Here is an 18555-nt window from a genome sequence, read left to right on the forward strand (position 1 = left end):
CCTTGAATGTAGGGTTGATCTGGAATGCTATCTATAAATTCGTACGAGTCTGACTTGAAAGATGCAACCGGATCAGTAAAGCCCACGTTTTCCTTACGAAATATTAGAGGGAAGCAAGTTTAACAATGAAGGAGCCCGGGAAAGAATATATGTGGACTTCATTGTTCAAACTAGCCTGGATTCTCGAGGGCTTGAGGGTGCTCTCAAAACGCATATGAAGCCTCTACGGTCTTTAATTTACCCGGCTTAAACCTGTTATCTCAATGGCCAGATAAGAGACTTGAAGGGTAGGGTACTAGCCAGTTTGGGTTAGCCCGAAGTAGAGGGCTTGTCACTAGCCCTCTAGGACCAAGGAACTTACCTGCAATTTTTAAGGACTCCTTTAAGTGTGGGGTCACTTCAACGTGTTTACGAAACCTTTTCATCATTATAGCTGAGAAAACGCAATTCAAAAAGGAAATAGGTCTCTGAGCAACTTATATTTTCTATCTACACCGCCATCGCCTGCTTCATTGAGCAATCATGTCAAATTCAAAGTTTGAAGTTTAGGACACTGAATTCGAGAACTACCCGGTACATTATTCAAAAACCGCAATGAATCCGTTGGTTAATATGCTAATGAATCTATTTTCATGCTTCTTGGCTCCGTTTACACCACTCCATCATTGAGTTGACACGCAACCTCGAAGTAGTGTGTTTTGAAAAAATGATGAAACGTCGTAGTTGTGCTTTTATTCAGTGATGCTGGTTCGACCTAACAGAAGCCAGAACTAGCCAACTTAACTGCCTCGTTTTGATATAAAAAAACCCCTTGAAAACAAGCCATCGGCTCAAGGGGTTGCTGAGCGTTGTGATTATAACACATACGTTTATTTTATTCCAATCACAGCAGCCCGAAATACATACATACATACATATCCACGATATCATGCCTGTGTTTCATTCAGACCGATGAGCAGCGCTCCTGGGTGAAATGGGGTGTCCGTGCCGAATATCCGCTCATAACTTCGGCACATGCCAATAATCTGGCATTGGGTTATTTCATGACAATGAAAGTTTCCGTCCAATGTTCTTGGACCCATTTTCATAGTAAACGTTATCCTCCACCGATTAGTTGCCTGTGCGCCTTTTTTAAACTTAACCCAAACTAATCAAACCTAGCCTACCACGATATCAATAAGCCTGAAAGTCTCTATCTAAACCTTTTAACCACCAATTGGGCCACAATCTTAAAACTGAGCACCGCCAACTCATCGGTGGAGAATAACGTTTATCCATCCTCATTCAAGGGAGGCCTCAGCTCTATCTGGCCTTTGGGCGAGCTTCTGGTCCATAATCCATCCTTTGTTTTGGCCAACCTGAGTGATTCGCTGATTGCTCAATGCTCAATGCTCAATGCATTTGTCCGTAAGTTGTGAGTGTGTCAGGCTAAGCCAAATCCTGGCGTCCCACTAAAACGCGAAAAACACCCTTACCCGCCATTCCGTGGTGGACCCGTGAAGCAACCCCCAGTGACCCTACAGCCCTCCCGCCCTCCACTCGTTCTTTTCTGCCCGTGATTGATAGTGCGTGTGTGAGAGAGAGAGAGAGAGAGATAGAGCGAGTGCCATGGGCCGCAAACAGGGTAGCGTCCACGTGCGGGTGGACATGGACGGACAAGGAGGCGGAGGACGAAGACCCTATATCAGTAAGTGCCCATCCAGTATCCAGTCCATCAGCCAACCTCTCATGGGTGATGGGAGATTGTGGGGCGGGTTAGGGATGATGGAATCATCAGTGGAATGCGGACGGCCATCACCATTGGGGATGACCATATGAAACGGATGGCCTTCTAGTTGAAACGAGACTAGCCTCAGGTGGTCCCCATGAGAAAATAGGTCAAATTTCAGCTCGGTCGACTGAGCGGATCCCAAGTTATGCTCGCTTTCCCAGCCAGTCCCGTCCTCCATAACGCTACACAAATTGGCTGAGTAGCTCACTCCATCTATTTAACCTTGGGTGTGTCAGTATAAAGGGAGCTGGAACAGAGCATAACTTGATCCCAACTCACCTGGGACCAGTCTCGTTCGATGTCGAACCTTAGGTTTTCACATCTTCATCTCTAGTGCTCGACCGCGGCTTTCCCGTCCTTGTGCTAGTGGTCCCTTATTGGGCTTAAAGTTCGACTTTATGGCCCCAGACCCGATCGTGAATCACGGGCGGTGAATTTCCAGTCAGATCCTGTCTACTTCTTGTTCTAGGTCACGATGACCGGGGCCAATCGGGCTATCATCAACCGCCCTCGCACAACCGGGTGTGGCGGAAGAACGACAAACGCGTGTCGTTTCAAGACCGAGGCGGCGGAGGCGGCATCCACAAGCGCCATGGCGGTCACAAACCATCCCGCAACGTGTTCAACTCCCTGTCCACTTTAACCGAGGGCGATGAAGACATGAGTCATGCCGGAACCTCTCGCCGGGGCGGGTACTCGACACGGGGCGGATATCAAAGAGGCCGGGCTCGAGTCGTGGGGTAAGTCTTTGGCCCATGTTTGAATGGTTAGAATAAAGGGTGGCACATTATTTGGGTGGGAATCATGGCCTGGGATACTTATTCCCTCCCAAGACAGAGAGAGAGAGAGATTCTATGACAAAGTGTCTGGGTGCGTGGGTGGACCTGTGTGTTGTTATATCTTATTGTTCCCAACCACTCGAAAACACAAAATGTAAAGAAAAATTCAAGTTGAATTGTAAAATGAGGTGATCAGATCCGGAAATGAAAATAGTGCTGATATGAAAAGAAAGAAAAAAAAAAGGAAATCTCATAGTTTACAGAAATTTTAGGTTTTAGGAATTAGTTTTAGAAATGCTAGAATGTCACGAAAAAAACAAAGATATTTAGCTAGACAAAGGAAATGAATTCTTAATACATATAAACTAGAGTGAGGAGGGTAAGGCGCTAGTAGCTCTCGTACGGTTTTGCTCCATGTTGAATCGAATGGCATTATATGGTCATTTAAATCTCGCCCTCAATTGATTGCGTAGTTTGTTACAAGTGCATTCCCTTCACCAAATTTGATCATTATAAAAAAAAGGCAATATCTAGTTGCGATCCCTAATTTTGTATGGCTCACGTTTCAGAGCTGGAGGTCCGGGTATTCGCAAAGGTCGCGGCCGAGGCAAACCCGGTTACATCAACCACTCGGCCATCGTTCGCGCTGCCGGCGGCACTCTCCCCCAAGCTCGAGGTTGGCACCGTGTCACCATCCGGAAAGGTCCCCTGTATCCCAAGAACGAGTTGCTGTCCATGTTGGTGGCCAAATGCCCCGTGCCCTTCGCCCCGATCTCCTTCATCAAAGAAGGCAACGCCAACTGTTTCTACGTGGAGAACAAAGAGATGGCTACGGCGTTGACCGGACTCTACGAGAAGATCATCATGTCCGATGGGTCCAAATTGGGCATCATGGCCCGCCCCAGTCCACCGCCCAAGGCCTCTCACCCGGATGGAGAGATGCTGGACAAGCTCAAGGCCGTGATGAGCTCGCGGTTTCTTCCGGAAACGAAAGCCTTGAATTTGCGGAAGTTCTACGCAGACCCGCAGTTTTTGGGCGAGCCGTTCTACGCTCCCTTGAATCGGTCACTCATCATGAATCACATCATCAAGATCATAGGTGAACACATACCTGGGATCGAAGCCATCGACCTGTCGGAAAACGACCTCCGATCCTTGGACGATTTGGAAAAACTCGTAGAAAAAGCGCCGAATGTGAAGATTCTCCACTTGAGCAAAAACAACGTAAGTGGCCCATTGGTTTTAGGGAGCGAATACGAAATCATTCTGACTTGAAATGTTGAAATGGCTCATTTTACAGATCAGCAACGTAAAGGACTTCATCATGATCAAGGATTGGAAGTTACTAGATTTGAAGGTGGATAACAATCCTTTGATCGACAAACTCACCGACTACATCGGGTATGTTACCTGAAGTTTATTAGCCCCGCATTTAATGAGGACAAAACAAAAACAGCAGCGAATTTTTGCTCTTTTGGACAGTTGGTGACAACGGTAGTCAAAGATTCTTCCCCACAGGACGGCGATTCATTTGTTTAAGCCAGATCAGAGATCAAAATCGATTTCCTCAACTTCTTTGAGATCTACTCGAGCTTCACGAATTCTGAGGCAGTTTTTTCAAAAGGGAAAAAAAAAAGATCATTTGTGTGTCGTCTTACTCACGTCAATTTTTGTGAACACGTGGTGGGCCCAAGAGCGCTTCTTTCACCCCGAACCATGAACACCATTGATCCGTGGGATGTTCAAGAGAGTAAATCCGTGACCTGAAAATGATGGTCCCACCCTTGGACCTTCAGAATGAAGGCCTGGGTCGAGAAGAGAACATCCTTGAAGAAGGATCGTTCAATAAAGCGCCGAAATGGTGGTTTACCCAAATTCACCGAGAGGTGAAGAGCATCTTCTCAGTCTTTTAAGAACACAAGCTCATCGGTTCGATCCTATTATAAAATAGTTAGTTTTAGCTCTGAAGGAAGGCCACGTTGATCATCTTGACACCGACTGAGACGCATAAAGCATTGGGGAAGAAAAAAATCTGAACTCGGACAGAAATGAAGACTCGAACAAGGAAACAAAGCAAGTGAAGGAAAGAGATTGCTTGAGATTCTGATTCCGATCATTTTAGATTGTATCCCATGTTGAATAATGAAGAGCTCATCTAGAATAGGGAAGAATCTTTAAGACTCGGATACGTTGATACCATAGAAATCGATAACCGAGCGAGCATTGCTTAAACCCAAGTTATGAGGAGAATGTCTTTCAAGTGATATGAACCTTGTCATTTTGATTGTTACATCCTCTAATCTTTGCACGGTGCCATGTGCTCTTTTGAGTCCTTTTCAGGATTGGTTCGATAGTTCCTTTTCAACCAAACCCCGAAAACGAGGCTAGTTTCAACGAACCGGCGACAACGTCCTGGGCCTTTTTCTTTTTTGAACGTAAACGTGCTCATCTCTTATTCCGTTTTAGCGCCATTCGGACGGTCTTCCCAAATCTGGTAACCTTGGTAAGTGATAATTTTATCCTTGAGCTATTTAAGAGCTAAAATGACCCGAGGTTCATTTGTCATATGCTCAGGATGGAGCGGAACTCCCGAAGTTGATCACCTTTGATGATGATGATACCACCCAACTTCCGCCCACGATAATCAAGCAATCCGTGGCCGCTGAGGCAGAAAGTCTGGTGCTCCAATTCTTAGAACAATATCTTCGGGTTTTCGATTCGGAAAACCGAGAGCCTTTGGTGGAGGCCTATCACACGGACGCCGTAATGTCCTTGAACACAGCCTATCCCCTCAACAGCGCCTCCCAAGGTCATAATAAGTAAGTGTGGACACAGTATTACGCAACTTTAATTTGCACTGTAATGAAAATAGTTCGGGATGTGAAACGCAGCGAAATGATAAGGATTGGCTCATATCGCTATACTAATTATCCATCAAATAGATTAAGGATAAAAAGGATAATTTGTAATTCATCATAATTGCAACACATTTATCATGAATTTACAATAAAAGTGTAACTCAATTGCAATTGCAGTTGTAACTCAATTGCAATTGCAGTTGTAACTCTATTACAATTACACTTGTAACTCAATTAAAATTGCATGTGTAACTCAATTTCAATTTCATTTATAACATTATTACAATTATATTTGTGACACAATTTATACATGGTTTTTTTTCGAATTTAATCATTCTTTCACGGCGCAATGAAGGCCAATCAGCTTGTCTAAAAATGTTGGAAACGCCCAATTTGCCTCGTTGAGACTGGCCCATTTGCTAGTACTCGGGCTGGCCGAACTGTGCAAGTTTGTAGCTAATTTCGCATGTCCTAACTAGTCCCGTTTTCAATTCACATTCCTAGACTGACGGAGTATATTGTCGAGTCCAGAAACTTGTTCGAAGTCAACCACGTGAACAAACGCATGAAACAGCTCCACACGGGAAAACTCTCCATCGTAGCCTTCCTGAACTCGTTGCCCAAGACCGAAACCGACATGAGCTCCCTCACATTGGACATCCCCTTCGCCACGGAACGCCTCATGACTTTCACCGTCACCGGACTATTCAAGCAAAGAACGGCCAAAGGCTCGCCTATCCGACACTTCAACCGGGTTTTCCTCGTGGTTCCTCAGGGTGCCGGTTTTGTGATTGTGAACGAAATGCTCTACATCACCACACCCACCCCACTGCAACTTCAGGTGAGAATGGTTCAAATAGATGGGAGAGGCCCATCAGAAGAGTGTTTCATCGAAAAAGATTGTTTGGGATTTGCAGACCGCCTTTAAGGTTGGAGGAGGGGTTCCAAATCCGTCGCCTGCTCTGGATGCAAACGCTATGCAACTCAGATGTTCGCAATTTGCAGAGAAAACCGGCATGAACCTCGAATTTTGCAAGCAGTAAGCGCCGAACCAAAAATAAAATAGACATTTGAAAAAGAAAAAAGAAACAAGTCGGATTAATATGTGCGCTCTAATTTTAGATGCTTGGAATTGTCGAGTTGGGATTTAGACCGAGGATATGCCGCCTTCTTGACCGCCAAAAACGAGGGGAAAATCCCATCAGAAGCATTTTTGAAATGAAACTCTCCGCGGAGACGAGAAAAATCCACATTGAAACACACAAAAAACACATCAGAAACTATCTCATGGAACCCTCCCATTGTGTAAAACAAATATGAATAATTATAAACCATCATGTACATAACGTCGAGAAAAATCCAGAGTTTGCGTCTGCTTTCAATTTTTTTTTTAAATTCAATAGTCATGGAATGGAGGGCTCCTTCCAAATGTGTGCGATAATCCATTCGTTTATCGCCTTTTGGTTTCCATCCAATGGATTTTGTTTGGTCATTTTGGGGCCGTAAGAAAAGAGATCAAAACAGATCAGATAATAGAGAACTAGTAATCCCTCAACTCTGTATCTTGTCATGGCTTTGACACACTTTCGATCAGCATAGAGCTGAGATTACGTTCTTTTTGGAACCAAGCAGTTTTTTGTAGGGATTCTATTCCACAGAAGCAAGTGCTGCACAGCATTACTCTTTGCAGCCGAACCAACAAAGTTTATTGGTTTACGATTGAAATGAATTCCCCTCTCCATACTCGGTTGCATTGTGGTTTGATATTGATTGTGCTCGGAAATCTACCTGTACCAATTTGCAACCAAATGTAAAATCAATTTTGTCCAAGAAGATCAGGATCATTCTTTGTTCGGGGAACCCTTGCGTAAAAGTTCATAAAGCCAAGACAACTTAGCTTTAAGTTTCTATCACCAATTTGAAGTCTATTCATTCAAAGCTGCCAAAATATAATCAAAAAAAGTGTTCTCTTTTAAAATTGGGTTCTTGATTCAACCAAGCCCAGGTGTATGCCAAAAAGTCAGTTTAATCGAAAAAGTGCATTGATTTTCCTCATCCATCGCCTGACAAGTAAAATATTTACTGAAGTTAGAGGTAAGTTGCCTGGACTATTTTAGTAGGTCAGAGATAAATTTAACGTTGCAATTTACATATGAAAAACAAAAGTAACGTGAATGAGATCTTCCTTAATATCCAACAATTTCTTTTCTATTGCTATCTGCATTTGCTCTATAACAATCATACATCAAAGATTTTGGAACAGGAATGCCTCAGTTCATCTAAATGAATGGGTCTGTATTCCGAGAAATGACTGAAGTTCAGAAAATTCATGTCATAGACTTAAAACGTATAACTCTTGTTGAACAATCACACCAAATCAGCATCAGTTGTACTTAAATTTAAGTTAAAACATTTGGTACGGGTTTATAAAACATTCTAGTGTATGTTTTTGGTGGCATTTAACTTCATTTTGCTGGGTAATTGAACCATTTTTATCCAACGGATCTTGACGGGGACTAAGGGTTTAGTTGAACGACTGATTTTGTTCCTAGATCAAAGACATGCATCACTCGTTACATTCGTGAATGTACAACGCTCGATTCTTAGCCCGAATAATTATTCATTGTCAATGTCTTCCAATTCAAAACGTCCCCGTAGAAGCCGTCGTTTTCAACAATCATTTGAATACCCGAATTTCGAGAGGCTCGTCAAGAAAGGGAAATTCCTCACCCAAGTGGTTGAATGGCTGCTTTGTAGTGCAAGCTCTTAAAAATGCTTGTGGTGAGGCGTGCAAATAATGTGACTCACGGGGAAAACATTTAGCTTTCAGCCACTGCATAGTGTATATACCAATTTCAACTCTCCCCTTTGTCCGTTGACACACTCTGTTCGCCCACCAGATTTGATTACATCTCAAATTACTAGCCTCCTACATATGCATTGATCGTGAAATGGTGAGTGGCTTGAAGCTTGAGGATTGTTTGCTTCCCCCTTCCTAGTAGATCTCTTTGGTGACTAATCAACACATAAAACGCGCGATTACGTCGCCACCTTGGTCCGTCCGTTAATCCCGTTCATCCCGTGAGGTTTGAGTGATCGATATCCCTTTGAGTGGTTCTGGTGACTGACTTTTGAGTGATCAATACTTTTGGCAAGTGACTCATCTGGTTGATCGATAACTCAGATCATAGGGATTCATGTTAAATATGACTCGTATTCCCACCGACCGTTTTCCCCCTATCAGTGACTGCTATGCTACATAGTATGTAGTCCAGTGACCGTCGGGGGAAAATGGGATTGAAAACGCACATGGCTCAACTACAGAGTGTTTCTAAAGAGAAACCAAGCACATCAATGTGTCTTCCATGGCTTTGGACTAAGAGGTTGCATTAAAGCGAGCTTGATAACATGTGATTGTTCAATTATCTGAATCAAACACTTATGACACGGAGAAGCGAAAGGGTAGAATGGAAGCTCAAGAGGCGAAGTGGAAATAAAAGTTTTATGTAATGTATCCCAACATTGGTCTCTGCCACATCTTGTTGAGCTAGACCAGATCTTTTGTGAGGCTAACCATACCATACACGTGGTTTGCTGTTTGGATTCTTTTGAAGCACCCTGTACACTACACTGCAGTATGTAGGTAGAGACTTGACATTTCTTGATACAGATTGGGGTAGAGATTGATGGATGAAGTGTTGGGAAACATCTCCAAGATTGTCACGTTCATTTTTCCGAGCCAAGAAAGACATTGGGCAATGCCTTAAATCTTCTTTCGTCTCAATTTGGAGTGGAGCCGTGCAGGGACAAGGTGATGACACGATATTTAACTTCATCCACGATGGTTCTTTTGTTTCTGAGTGAGCACACATCCAGGGGTCTCTATTCAGAAGAGGAACCGGCTTTATTTAATCGGGAAGATAGAGTAAGAAAAGATAACCATTGAAGTGTTGAATCGTTAAAAAAAACAGGCGCTAGATTGTATGGTCAAGGTGATACCCATAGATGGGCTCAAAGCGTTGACAATGATAAGGGTTATTCGTAATTCAAAGATCACTATTCGAGCGTTCACTTGACTTGTATGGTGATACAATGCTTGATGGAAAAGGTGCCAATTATAAAGAGCACCTTTCATCCATGATTCATAACTAGAAAATGCAGTAAACCCTTTTTGACCGATGTTACTTTTTGTCGCACCATTAGCAGCTATCCAATGCAATGATTAGATAGAGCTCTGTCTATGATGATTGGGCCATTTTATGACTTCAGCTAACTAAGGCGGCCATAGCTAATGCCGTTCGTTACTAGGATGAGTTCATTAGTCCTGATAGGCAAGGTTGGGGAATATCCAGAGATCACTTTCGAGTCTTCCATCCATTCGACATGCATGACTAGAGCTCGTAAATTACTTCCCCAAGCCAGACAGTCCACTCCCTCAGTGGAAAAACGCTCCGTGCTAGTCAACCTTTTCCTCGAACCAATGAACACTGAAGCCCTCAAGTCATCAATGAAGGTGTGCAACTGTACACTTTGTTGTACGCAGTGGTAGCCACACGGTGCTAGTTGTGTGGGGAAGAGTCGACAGACGAATACACTGTATGTTATTCCGGCGGATTTCTCCCCTCCCAAATAAAATTGATTCCACTACCTCTCCGTCTGAAGTTTGAACTCTGAAGTTGCGGATGATGATGATGATGATGATGATGCATGGAGCCACGGCTGAAACAAGAAGAGTGCAAGAAGCCACGACTGCTGCGGCGATGGCCATCCAAACCCTCACCGTGACAACGACTTCCCGAATAAATGCACCCCTTCAGCCCCTTCTTCAGCAACGTTTCTCTGGCAAATTCTTTTCATGGAGTCGTTAGCCTTAGCTCTTAAAAATCGAGCACATGAAGAAAAGGGAAAACTTGCTCCAATCCAACTCATTGGACAAAGAACACATGTTCTTTACAAATGTAGCAAAGTTCGACAATGCCCTCAAGCTCAATGTTTGAAGTCAGATTAGATATCGCAAAAGTGCTATTGTTAATCCTTCTTTTGCTCCACGCCAACACACGATAAAATAAGAGGTCTGGCATCGTACAATCCGTCGTCTCAAATCTTGTTCCACCACATTGCAGAGGTCGGGACAGCTTGGGGTGGATCGATATTTCGGCTTGAGTCTTGGAACCCGGTCACGTGATTCCACTTCGTGAAGGGATTGGCCGTTTCCGGCTTTCCCTCCTCAGATCCCTCCCACCGATTCCACCATTCCGCCCGGGTCGTTCTGTGGCAATGTTAGAAAATTGTAGCTGTACATATAGCATTAAAACTCACATGCACGCAATTTTGGTGACCCATGATGAACCTAGGTGCAGTTGAGTTTTCCCACGAAAAAATTGTCTGAGCAAGAAAGACCCCGAGCAGAAGTCACGATGGCAGCCATGCGCCATCTGTCTCGCCACTTCCGCTGAACGGCGAGCGCCGCGGCGAACGCGGGTTCAAAACCCGGGCTGGGTCGGGGTTGAGCGTGCCGAAAAGTGGCAATTGGGAGAAGCTTTTCTAGCTTGGGAGCCGGTTACACACAGATGAATGTGAACAGTCATCATTTGCAGTCGAAGAAGCCTCCTAGAAGGTCCTCCGGCAGCTTCACTTCACGAAATCCACAATTTTCCCCCTCTCTCTGAACGGAAAACTTTGAGAAACTATCATCAACATGGTGAGCGATAACTTCCTGTTTCTCTACAATTTGCTTACAGCTGGATTAGCATGACCATGGGTTTTAATATGGGCTTCGTCATGGTTTGATTAGTCTCCTAGGGCAATCATGTGAAGGGTGTGGCCCATTTTGACCACATATTCGTGCATGTTGTAAAATGGCATCATTTGAAAGATATTTCTGGGTTGCAAATCCTCCCTTATCACTTTATCGCATGTGGCAAACACTGTTGATGTCCACGAAGGGCTATTACTCACTGATACTACGAAATTAGCTCTCGTAATCAGCTTTCATGACGAAGCAGTCACTTTTCTGATGAATCATTTGGATTTCCTACCTATTTTTTCTTCTAAAGTCATTCATCTGGCTTGGAAATCTCCAAATCTTGCACCCAATATGTCACATCCATCATCATTTGGATTCTCTCTAATTTCAGCGTGAATGTATCTCTATTCATCTTGGTCAAGCCGGATGCCAAATCGGCAACGCCTGTTGGGAGCTTTATTGCTTGGAACATGGCATCCAACCTGATGGGCAAATGCCTTCTGATAAAACCCTCGGAGGTGGGGATGACTCGTTCAATACCTTCTTCTCCGAAACAGGGGCTGGCAAGCATGTTCCCCGAGCTGTATTCGTGGACTTGGAACCCACGGTGGTGGATGAGGTGAGGACTGGAACCTACCGTCAATTGTTCCACCCTGAGCAGCTCATCACTGGCAAGGAGGATGCCGCTAATAATTATGCCCGTGGTCACTACACCATCGGCAAGGAGATTGTCGACCTGGTCTTAGATCGGATCCGCAAATTGGCCGACCAATGCACTGGCTTGCAGGGATTCCTGATCTTCCACTCCTTTGGCGGGGGCACTGGCTCAGGATTCACGTCTCTCCTCATGGAAAGGTTGTCGGTGGATTATGGGAAGAAGTCCAAACTGGAATTCTCCATCTACCCCGCCCCTCAGGTCGCCACAGCGGTGGTGGAACCTTACAACTCCATCCTGACCACTCATACCACTCTTGAACATTCGGATTGCGCCTTCATGGTCGACAATGAGGCTATCTACGACATTTGCCGGCGCAATCTGGACATTGAACGGCCTACCTACACGAATTTGAACCGTTTGATCGGGCAAATCGTGTCCTCCATCACGGCCTCACTCCGTTTTGATGGTGCCTTAAACGTGGACTTGACCGAGTTCCAAACCAACTTGGTGCCCTACCCCCGGATCCACTTCCCCTTGGTGACCTACGCCCCGGTCATTTCTGCCGAGAAAGCTTACCATGAACAGCTGTCGGTAGGGGAAATCACCAATGCCTGTTTTGAGCCTGCCAACCAGATGGTCAAGTGTGACCCTCGCCATGGTAAATACATGGCTTGCTGCATGCTCTACCGGGGAGATGTGGTGCCCAAAGACGTGAATGCGGCCATTGCCACCATCAAGACCAAGCGATCCATCCAATTCGTGGACTGGTGTCCGACCGGCTTCAAGGTTGGCATCAACTACCAGCCTCCAACTGTGGTCCCAGGTGGCGATTTGGCCAAGGTCCCTAGGGCCGTGTGTATGTTGAGCAACACCACAGCCATTGCTGAGGCCTGGGCCAGATTGGACCATAAGTTCGACTTGATGTATGCCAAACGAGCCTTTGTCCATTGGTACGTAGGAGAGGGTATGGAGGAGGGTGAGTTCTCTGAAGCTCGTGAGGATTTGGCTGCTTTGGAGAAGGATTATGAGGAAGTTGGTATGGATTCTTTGGAAGGAGAAGGCGAGGAAGGCGAAGAGTACTAGGATGACTCACACTCAACCACGCCTGGAAACCAAGGCAAAGCATCAAGAGCAACGCGAGGAGCAAAATTCAAGCCATGGGCAAAATCTTACAAGAACCCTCCCTTCTCGTGTCATTCCACTTTTTTAAATTGTTAGCTTAAAATTTTGGAGAAAAGACCCTCTTCCACCATGCATTCAACATTGAAGAAAATAAAAACCGAGCAATTCAAATAACTTGATATGATTTGTGTGCATGAAGGATGTATTGATTGCTACAAAAGGTTTGGTCATTGAGAGGAGCAAAGCAACCTGATCTTGGCGTCAGATATGCTGTCAAATTTCGTGAGCTTTTCGTTTCCTGTTGTTCTTGTAGACCAAGTCAGCCATGTCCATCTTGTGTGTTCTCCGGAAAAGCCAATCTTCAATTTGTTTTCGGGATTGTTTGCCCACTTGGAACAACTCTTTTTCGATCACATCCAGGATGTCCGTTTCTTTTCCACTGGCATTCATTTGACAATGTTGGGAACTGTCCAGGATGTATCGGAAGCGTTTCATGATCATGTCAACCAACACTGACCCAAGATGGTCATCCCCTTGGCCCAAATGCGAATGTTTGAACCTAGAATAAGTCACATGTTTAACTCCGGTACGCCATGCTGGAATGTTTGTAACAGTTATCGTGATTTCCAATTATCAAGGGCAAAGATAAATTGCTAGTAATGGGGCACCCCCGCATGGTTTCGTGAGTGCATATTTTGAGATGCGATTTGTACCCAGTTGCACCTACTGCGAGTATCAGATAGTTTCGCGAACGTACATTTTGAAATGTGACTGGGTAAAATTTAGTACTGTCGCATTTCAAAATTTGCGTCCACGAAACCAAACCATGCGGGGGTGCCCCATTGAAGTACTAAAAATAATATGTGTTTCAGAGTGTTTCCCTAGCGGCTTACATGCTTATGAAAGTAGATAGATAAAATATGCTTGGTTGGGATGAAGTATATCTAAATATTAAGTTTAAGCGCAACTTCTCTCCATTCTCTACATACCAAACAAACTAATTAAACATTGGAAATCATTACATCAGCTGATCGTACAACTCTGCTACGTTTTAGCACAAAACCTAATTTAGCCAAAAACAATGAATACATGTTTTTGAATGAGCAATATTACAAAACTAGTAATTAGGAGAGCCCAGAGAACAAAATCCAATTCAAACATTTCCCGATTTTTTTTGGTATTTACCGTCTGCTTTTTCAATTAGAATCTGACCCGGTATTTATGAACTTTTTCGTCGTAACTATGTGAGCTTGATCATATCTAACCACACTAAATACCAAATGATATGTTTAGCATCATATAATCTCTGTATTCTTCTAAAAGTCACATTACCATGTGAAAGCTTGCTCTCTGCTAATTTATTTACTTCAATCATTCAGCACTTTTTCTTATAGATATCCTCGATAAAAGAAGCTATTTGGTCGTTTCAACGCCTTTGATAGCAATCTTTGCTTCGTCTAAATGCGCCCAAACTACCATAAAAAGTGTGTTCTGCAGTAAAGGCCTCTGGCATTCAATCTTTAGTTTGTTCGCCAAAATAATGTTTATGAGCTCTCACAAACAATCTCAAGATACCCCAAGGTTAGTTTGAACTGGCAAAAGTAGCCAAAAAGATAATCACAATTGTAATGATTGTGTTTTTTTTTTTTTTTAATTCATTACACTGGATAAACCATAGAAGACAAAAGGATTCAAACAGCTGTGTTTAAGTGCCCTTGAGTGCAAATCTGAAATTCCACCATAACTTGAATTATCAATTAATTGCTTGACCTTTCATTGACGTTTTTTAAACGAATTTATCACCCATCAAAATATTTGGTGTCCACAAGCGCCCTCTGCCCAATGAATAGGAAATTCGACAATTGGTTACCCTGCACATGAGGAATACAATGCTAATGGAAAAACTCGATGTATCAAAATGCAGTCGTTCCTGCCATAAGCTGTTGATAGAATGTAATGATGACTTAATAACCCTCTTCCTCTTCCTGAAATAAAACTATCTATTGACATTTTTTTCTGAATTTGGGCAAAAATGCATGCATGTTTTGAAGTGAAGAGACAGCGGATTTGAAAGGTTTTCAAAAACATACAAAAAGAAAATATTTTCCCCATAATATTTCCTCCCATAATGATTTTCTATGAAACTCTGAAAAATACTTTTTTAAGAAATTTTGTTCAAATGTCGCCCGTTTCCTCAGTTTAGACCTGGAAACACACTCTTTCACTTGCATTAAACTTTCATTTGAGTTTCAGGAACTTTGGTTCTATGAATTAACAAGATGTGAAAAGACAATACACTAGGTTGTAAGCATAATATAAAGAATATTTCCTGCTCTCAACTGCCTCATGCGGGCTTCCTTTTTATCGCGTAAGCAGTGCGTTCCAACATTGCTCACCGCTTGTCCACTAGTGAGCAAGGGGTTAACAACGTGATATTGTTAACCGCTTGGCCAGTAAGCGGGAAATCAAGTACTTTATTGCCCCGCTTTCTTGTTCGTAACAAGATGGTGAGACAGTGACAGCTTGGCGTAGCAGGGTCGTAGAAAATTGGGCGGAAGGCCCATGAGACAAAATCGATCAGGAAAAGGCTATATTAACCTGGAAATGCGGGGGCTCATCCCCAGGGCCCGGTCTTACTCGTTTCATTTTAGTTGATAAATAATAAAATGAAACTCCCGCTATCGAACCCTGGACATTATCTCCCGCATTTCCAGCTTAACAAATAGCTATTACGAGAGTATAAAACATTTCAATCTTCTTGGCAGCACTGTTTAATGAGAACTACAATTGAAACACAGGTTGGAACAATACAAGATCCAATTATCCAATAGTGTTTCCTTTGCAGAGGAACAAGGAGTGAAGGGTTGCCCAATTGTACTCAAAACTGCAGGGCAAGCAATAGTGCCCGTAGTGCAATGTTTTGATGAGCAGAGACAAAACAATTCAAATTCAAAGGCGAATTATTACATTAAAAAAAGGGAAACCTTTTTGGATCATTTTAAACTTTTTATCGGCATTGTAATCTTTAGACCTAGAAAAGGAAGTTAAAAACCTAAAACCTAGTTTTTTTACTATTTCGGCCACATTTTGGGCAAATGACCTAAAACGTTGTTTTAGAAAAATATCCCGTTTTAGTCCTTTTTTGGCATTTTTTATGCCTTCTTGTTAAAATGGCAGGCTAGAAATGATTTTGGTTGCTCTTGTAGTGGTTTTGGACTGTCCATTGTCGTCAACAATTTTTAATCATATTAAAAGCCGTATTTCAAATTTGCTTTCATTTTTTTTTTTTCATGATTAAACAATGGACTGACTTAATTGGCAAAGAATCTCCCAACACGTAGCTTTTTGCTGATTTTACAAAATAGGCATTTGTTTTCCTGCTTTGTTTTTTTTTCAATTTATGAAAAAAAATGAATAATGAAAATGTTTTGAGCTCGTATTTTTCCCTTTAAAAACCCATTTAATTCTTTTTCACCTTCTAGGACTGATTTTGCTCCACTTTTTCTACCTTTTGCCAGCTTTTTTCACCTTTCAGTCACCTTGTTTGCTGATTTTTTCAACCTTTTTCCAGAGGTCTAATATTTACATAAAAATGACGTCTTAGTGCCCCACACACCACTTTCAATTCTGTCCTTCAGTAATAATCGAGGGCAACACAATGTAAACACAGATCTTTTTTCTTAAGCCCTGGCCATAGAAAACCATAACTAGAATGCTTAAGCTCAACAGGAGCTGTACAGCATGAGCATGTTTTCAGGTCAGCTGACGCTGGTGGAAAAAGGACACAGATATTTCGTGAAGTCTCGCTTCAGGCAAGTTGAATTATCCTCATGAAACGTTTGTTATTCCTCTTTAATCTTAATTTCTTTTGAATCTTACAAATATACAGGTAGAAAGAGCGGTAGAATAATAAAAAAAACATGCTTTTTGGGGCATAATACACGTAGCATGTCAAAAAAGATTCGGACATTAGTAGAGTAAATCACGTACTCTATTGATTGCCCTGGTTTAGCAACGCATCTCGAAAATCTCGAAAGTGTAACAAAATGTATCCAAAATTGCAACGCAATGATGAGGCACTCGGAATTTTGTTTCAATCTCCCAACAATGTGCTTGAGTGTGGGCGACATGGTTGCACCTTTACGTAATAAAGGTAATTCCGACACCTGTGGAGGTCAGACTGAACCCAGACTTGTTCCTTGGGTTTCAGTTAAGTGTTTCCACCACATGGATGAAAACTTTAACTTGAGCCCCATTTTAACCTCTTCAATATTTCGTTCTTGAAAATGTGGTCGGGCAACTTACTCAAACCTGTTTTATGAAGCGTGCTGAACGAGAGCAATTGCTTGACACGGAGTCTTATTAGTGGTTTCTACTCTGAATTTGGACGAGCCGTCAACGATTCAAATTTGTACCATAGTTGTCCTAAGTAGCTTCACTACGAATGAAACATTTTGCCCACCAGTGACAGCTGAGACGAAAACATGCGATCGCAGCGCCCTTGATCGATCTATATATGAAGTTATCTATGGCCCTGGCCAAAATAAGCATATCAATTTGCGTAAGACTTTGCATAAGAATGTCAAATTGTGCAAAAAAATTGGGAAATTCTTGTAAATTTTGTAACCTTTGGCCAGCCATAATATTACTGCAATCTGCAAACAAAACGGCAAATTGCAGATCGATCACATACCCTTTGATGTGGAACTCTGGACCCCTGAACCAATTCTAGTCACCTAAGGTGTGAATTACACTCTAGTTAACTATTTTATCGTTCGGACCATCTTATTCTTTCATTCATTTCTGTATATTAAATTTTAAGAAACACTTCTATTCACTTGACCAACTGACGTGACGGAGAGTCACAATAACTTTGTCGTATAAAGTCACTAAGTATTAATACATATTGAACCCCTGATGCCCTCCTACCTGAGTAACTTGGCACCCACACGATAAAAGTGTTTGGGACCCACTTTGGGCAGATTCAAGCTCACCGGATCCGCCCTCAAGATGGGTCGGCGCTCCAAAGTGAATATGGGAGGCACGCCCACATCAATCGCCACCTTGGCCCTCAATAAACTCAAGGTCATCCAGAAAGGCAGCTCCATCTTAACGCCGGCCCTCAAATCATCCGGGGCACGAGAACTGTCACTACTGGGGTTCGTCACGCCCTCACCATTGTCGTCTTCATCATCGGAATGGGCGTGTTGGGAGATGGAAGGGGCCAGGAATGCACATCCGGTCACGGAGGCCAACGTTTTCAGAGGCAAGCGCTCTTGGGAGGCCAAAATGTCGTCAAAACTAAAATAAGACATGAGGCCAGACCACCAGGAAGGTTTGAATCTCCCGCTTTAAATTCAATTCTGCAGAAATGTCAATCGCGGGTTCAATGAAATCATGAAATTGACAAGAGAAAAATGTTCAGCCATGAGAAATTAATTGATTGAAAAATGAGATACAGTATGATTGGTGAATGAAATACTTTCAAAAACTCTGGGAGGATCTGATGGCTTTTGATAGTTTGGATATTTGTTAACTGTGAATCTTACCATAAAAAATATTGTGCTGAAGCTATTTTCTCATGGCTGAAATCTGAATCATGTGACCAACATTTTTTCTCT

At 42.9% G+C, this 18555-nt stretch overlaps 3 protein-coding genes and 1 long non-coding RNA gene across 4 annotated transcripts; 2 read left to right on the plus strand and 2 right to left on the minus strand.

The window, feature by feature from the left end:
• Positions 1–1374: 1374 nt before the first annotated feature.
• On the plus strand, positions 1375–6790 carry LOC131883473 (nuclear RNA export factor 1-like). The gene is made up of 9 exons (XM_059230954.1): positions 1375–1687; positions 2241–2511; positions 3120–3774; positions 3851–3951; positions 5017–5053; positions 5125–5369; positions 5913–6249; positions 6326–6447; positions 6531–6790. The coding sequence occupies exons 1-9, from the start codon at positions 1609–1611 to the stop codon at positions 6628–6630; spliced, it is 1947 nt and encodes a 648-aa protein (XP_059086937.1). The 5' UTR covers positions 1375–1608; the 3' UTR covers positions 6631–6790.
• Positions 6791–8891: 2101 nt separating this feature from the next.
• On the minus strand, positions 8892–10814 carry LOC131882900 (uncharacterized). The gene is made up of 2 exons (XR_009373550.1): positions 10057–10814; positions 8892–9290 (listed from the first exon to the last, which is right to left on the minus strand). It is a non-coding gene; the product is annotated as an uncharacterized LOC131882900 (long non-coding RNA).
• Positions 10815–10968: 154 nt separating this feature from the next.
• Positions 10969–13108, plus strand: LOC131882898 (tubulin alpha chain, testis-specific). The gene is made up of 2 exons (XM_059230183.1): positions 10969–11109; positions 11546–13108. The coding sequence occupies exons 1-2, from the start codon at positions 11107–11109 to the stop codon at positions 12893–12895; spliced, it is 1353 nt and encodes a 450-aa protein (XP_059086166.1). The 5' UTR covers positions 10969–11106; the 3' UTR covers positions 12896–13108.
• On the minus strand, positions 13106–18362 carry LOC131882899 (DNA replication complex GINS protein PSF3-like). Its single transcript, XM_059230185.1, has 2 exons — positions 17864–18362; positions 13106–13493 (listed from the first exon to the last, which is right to left on the minus strand). Exons 1-2 carry the CDS (start codon positions 18247–18249, stop codon positions 13208–13210), a joined length of 672 nt encoding a protein of 223 aa, XP_059086168.1. The 5' UTR covers positions 18250–18362; the 3' UTR covers positions 13106–13207.
• Positions 18363–18555: the final 193 nt, after the last annotated feature.

The sequence above is a fragment of the Tigriopus californicus genome, chromosome 7, assembly GCF_007210705.1.
Source record: "Tigriopus californicus strain San Diego chromosome 7, Tcal_SD_v2.1, whole genome shotgun sequence".
Taxonomy (NCBI): domain Eukaryota; kingdom Metazoa; phylum Arthropoda; class Copepoda; order Harpacticoida; family Harpacticidae; genus Tigriopus; species Tigriopus californicus.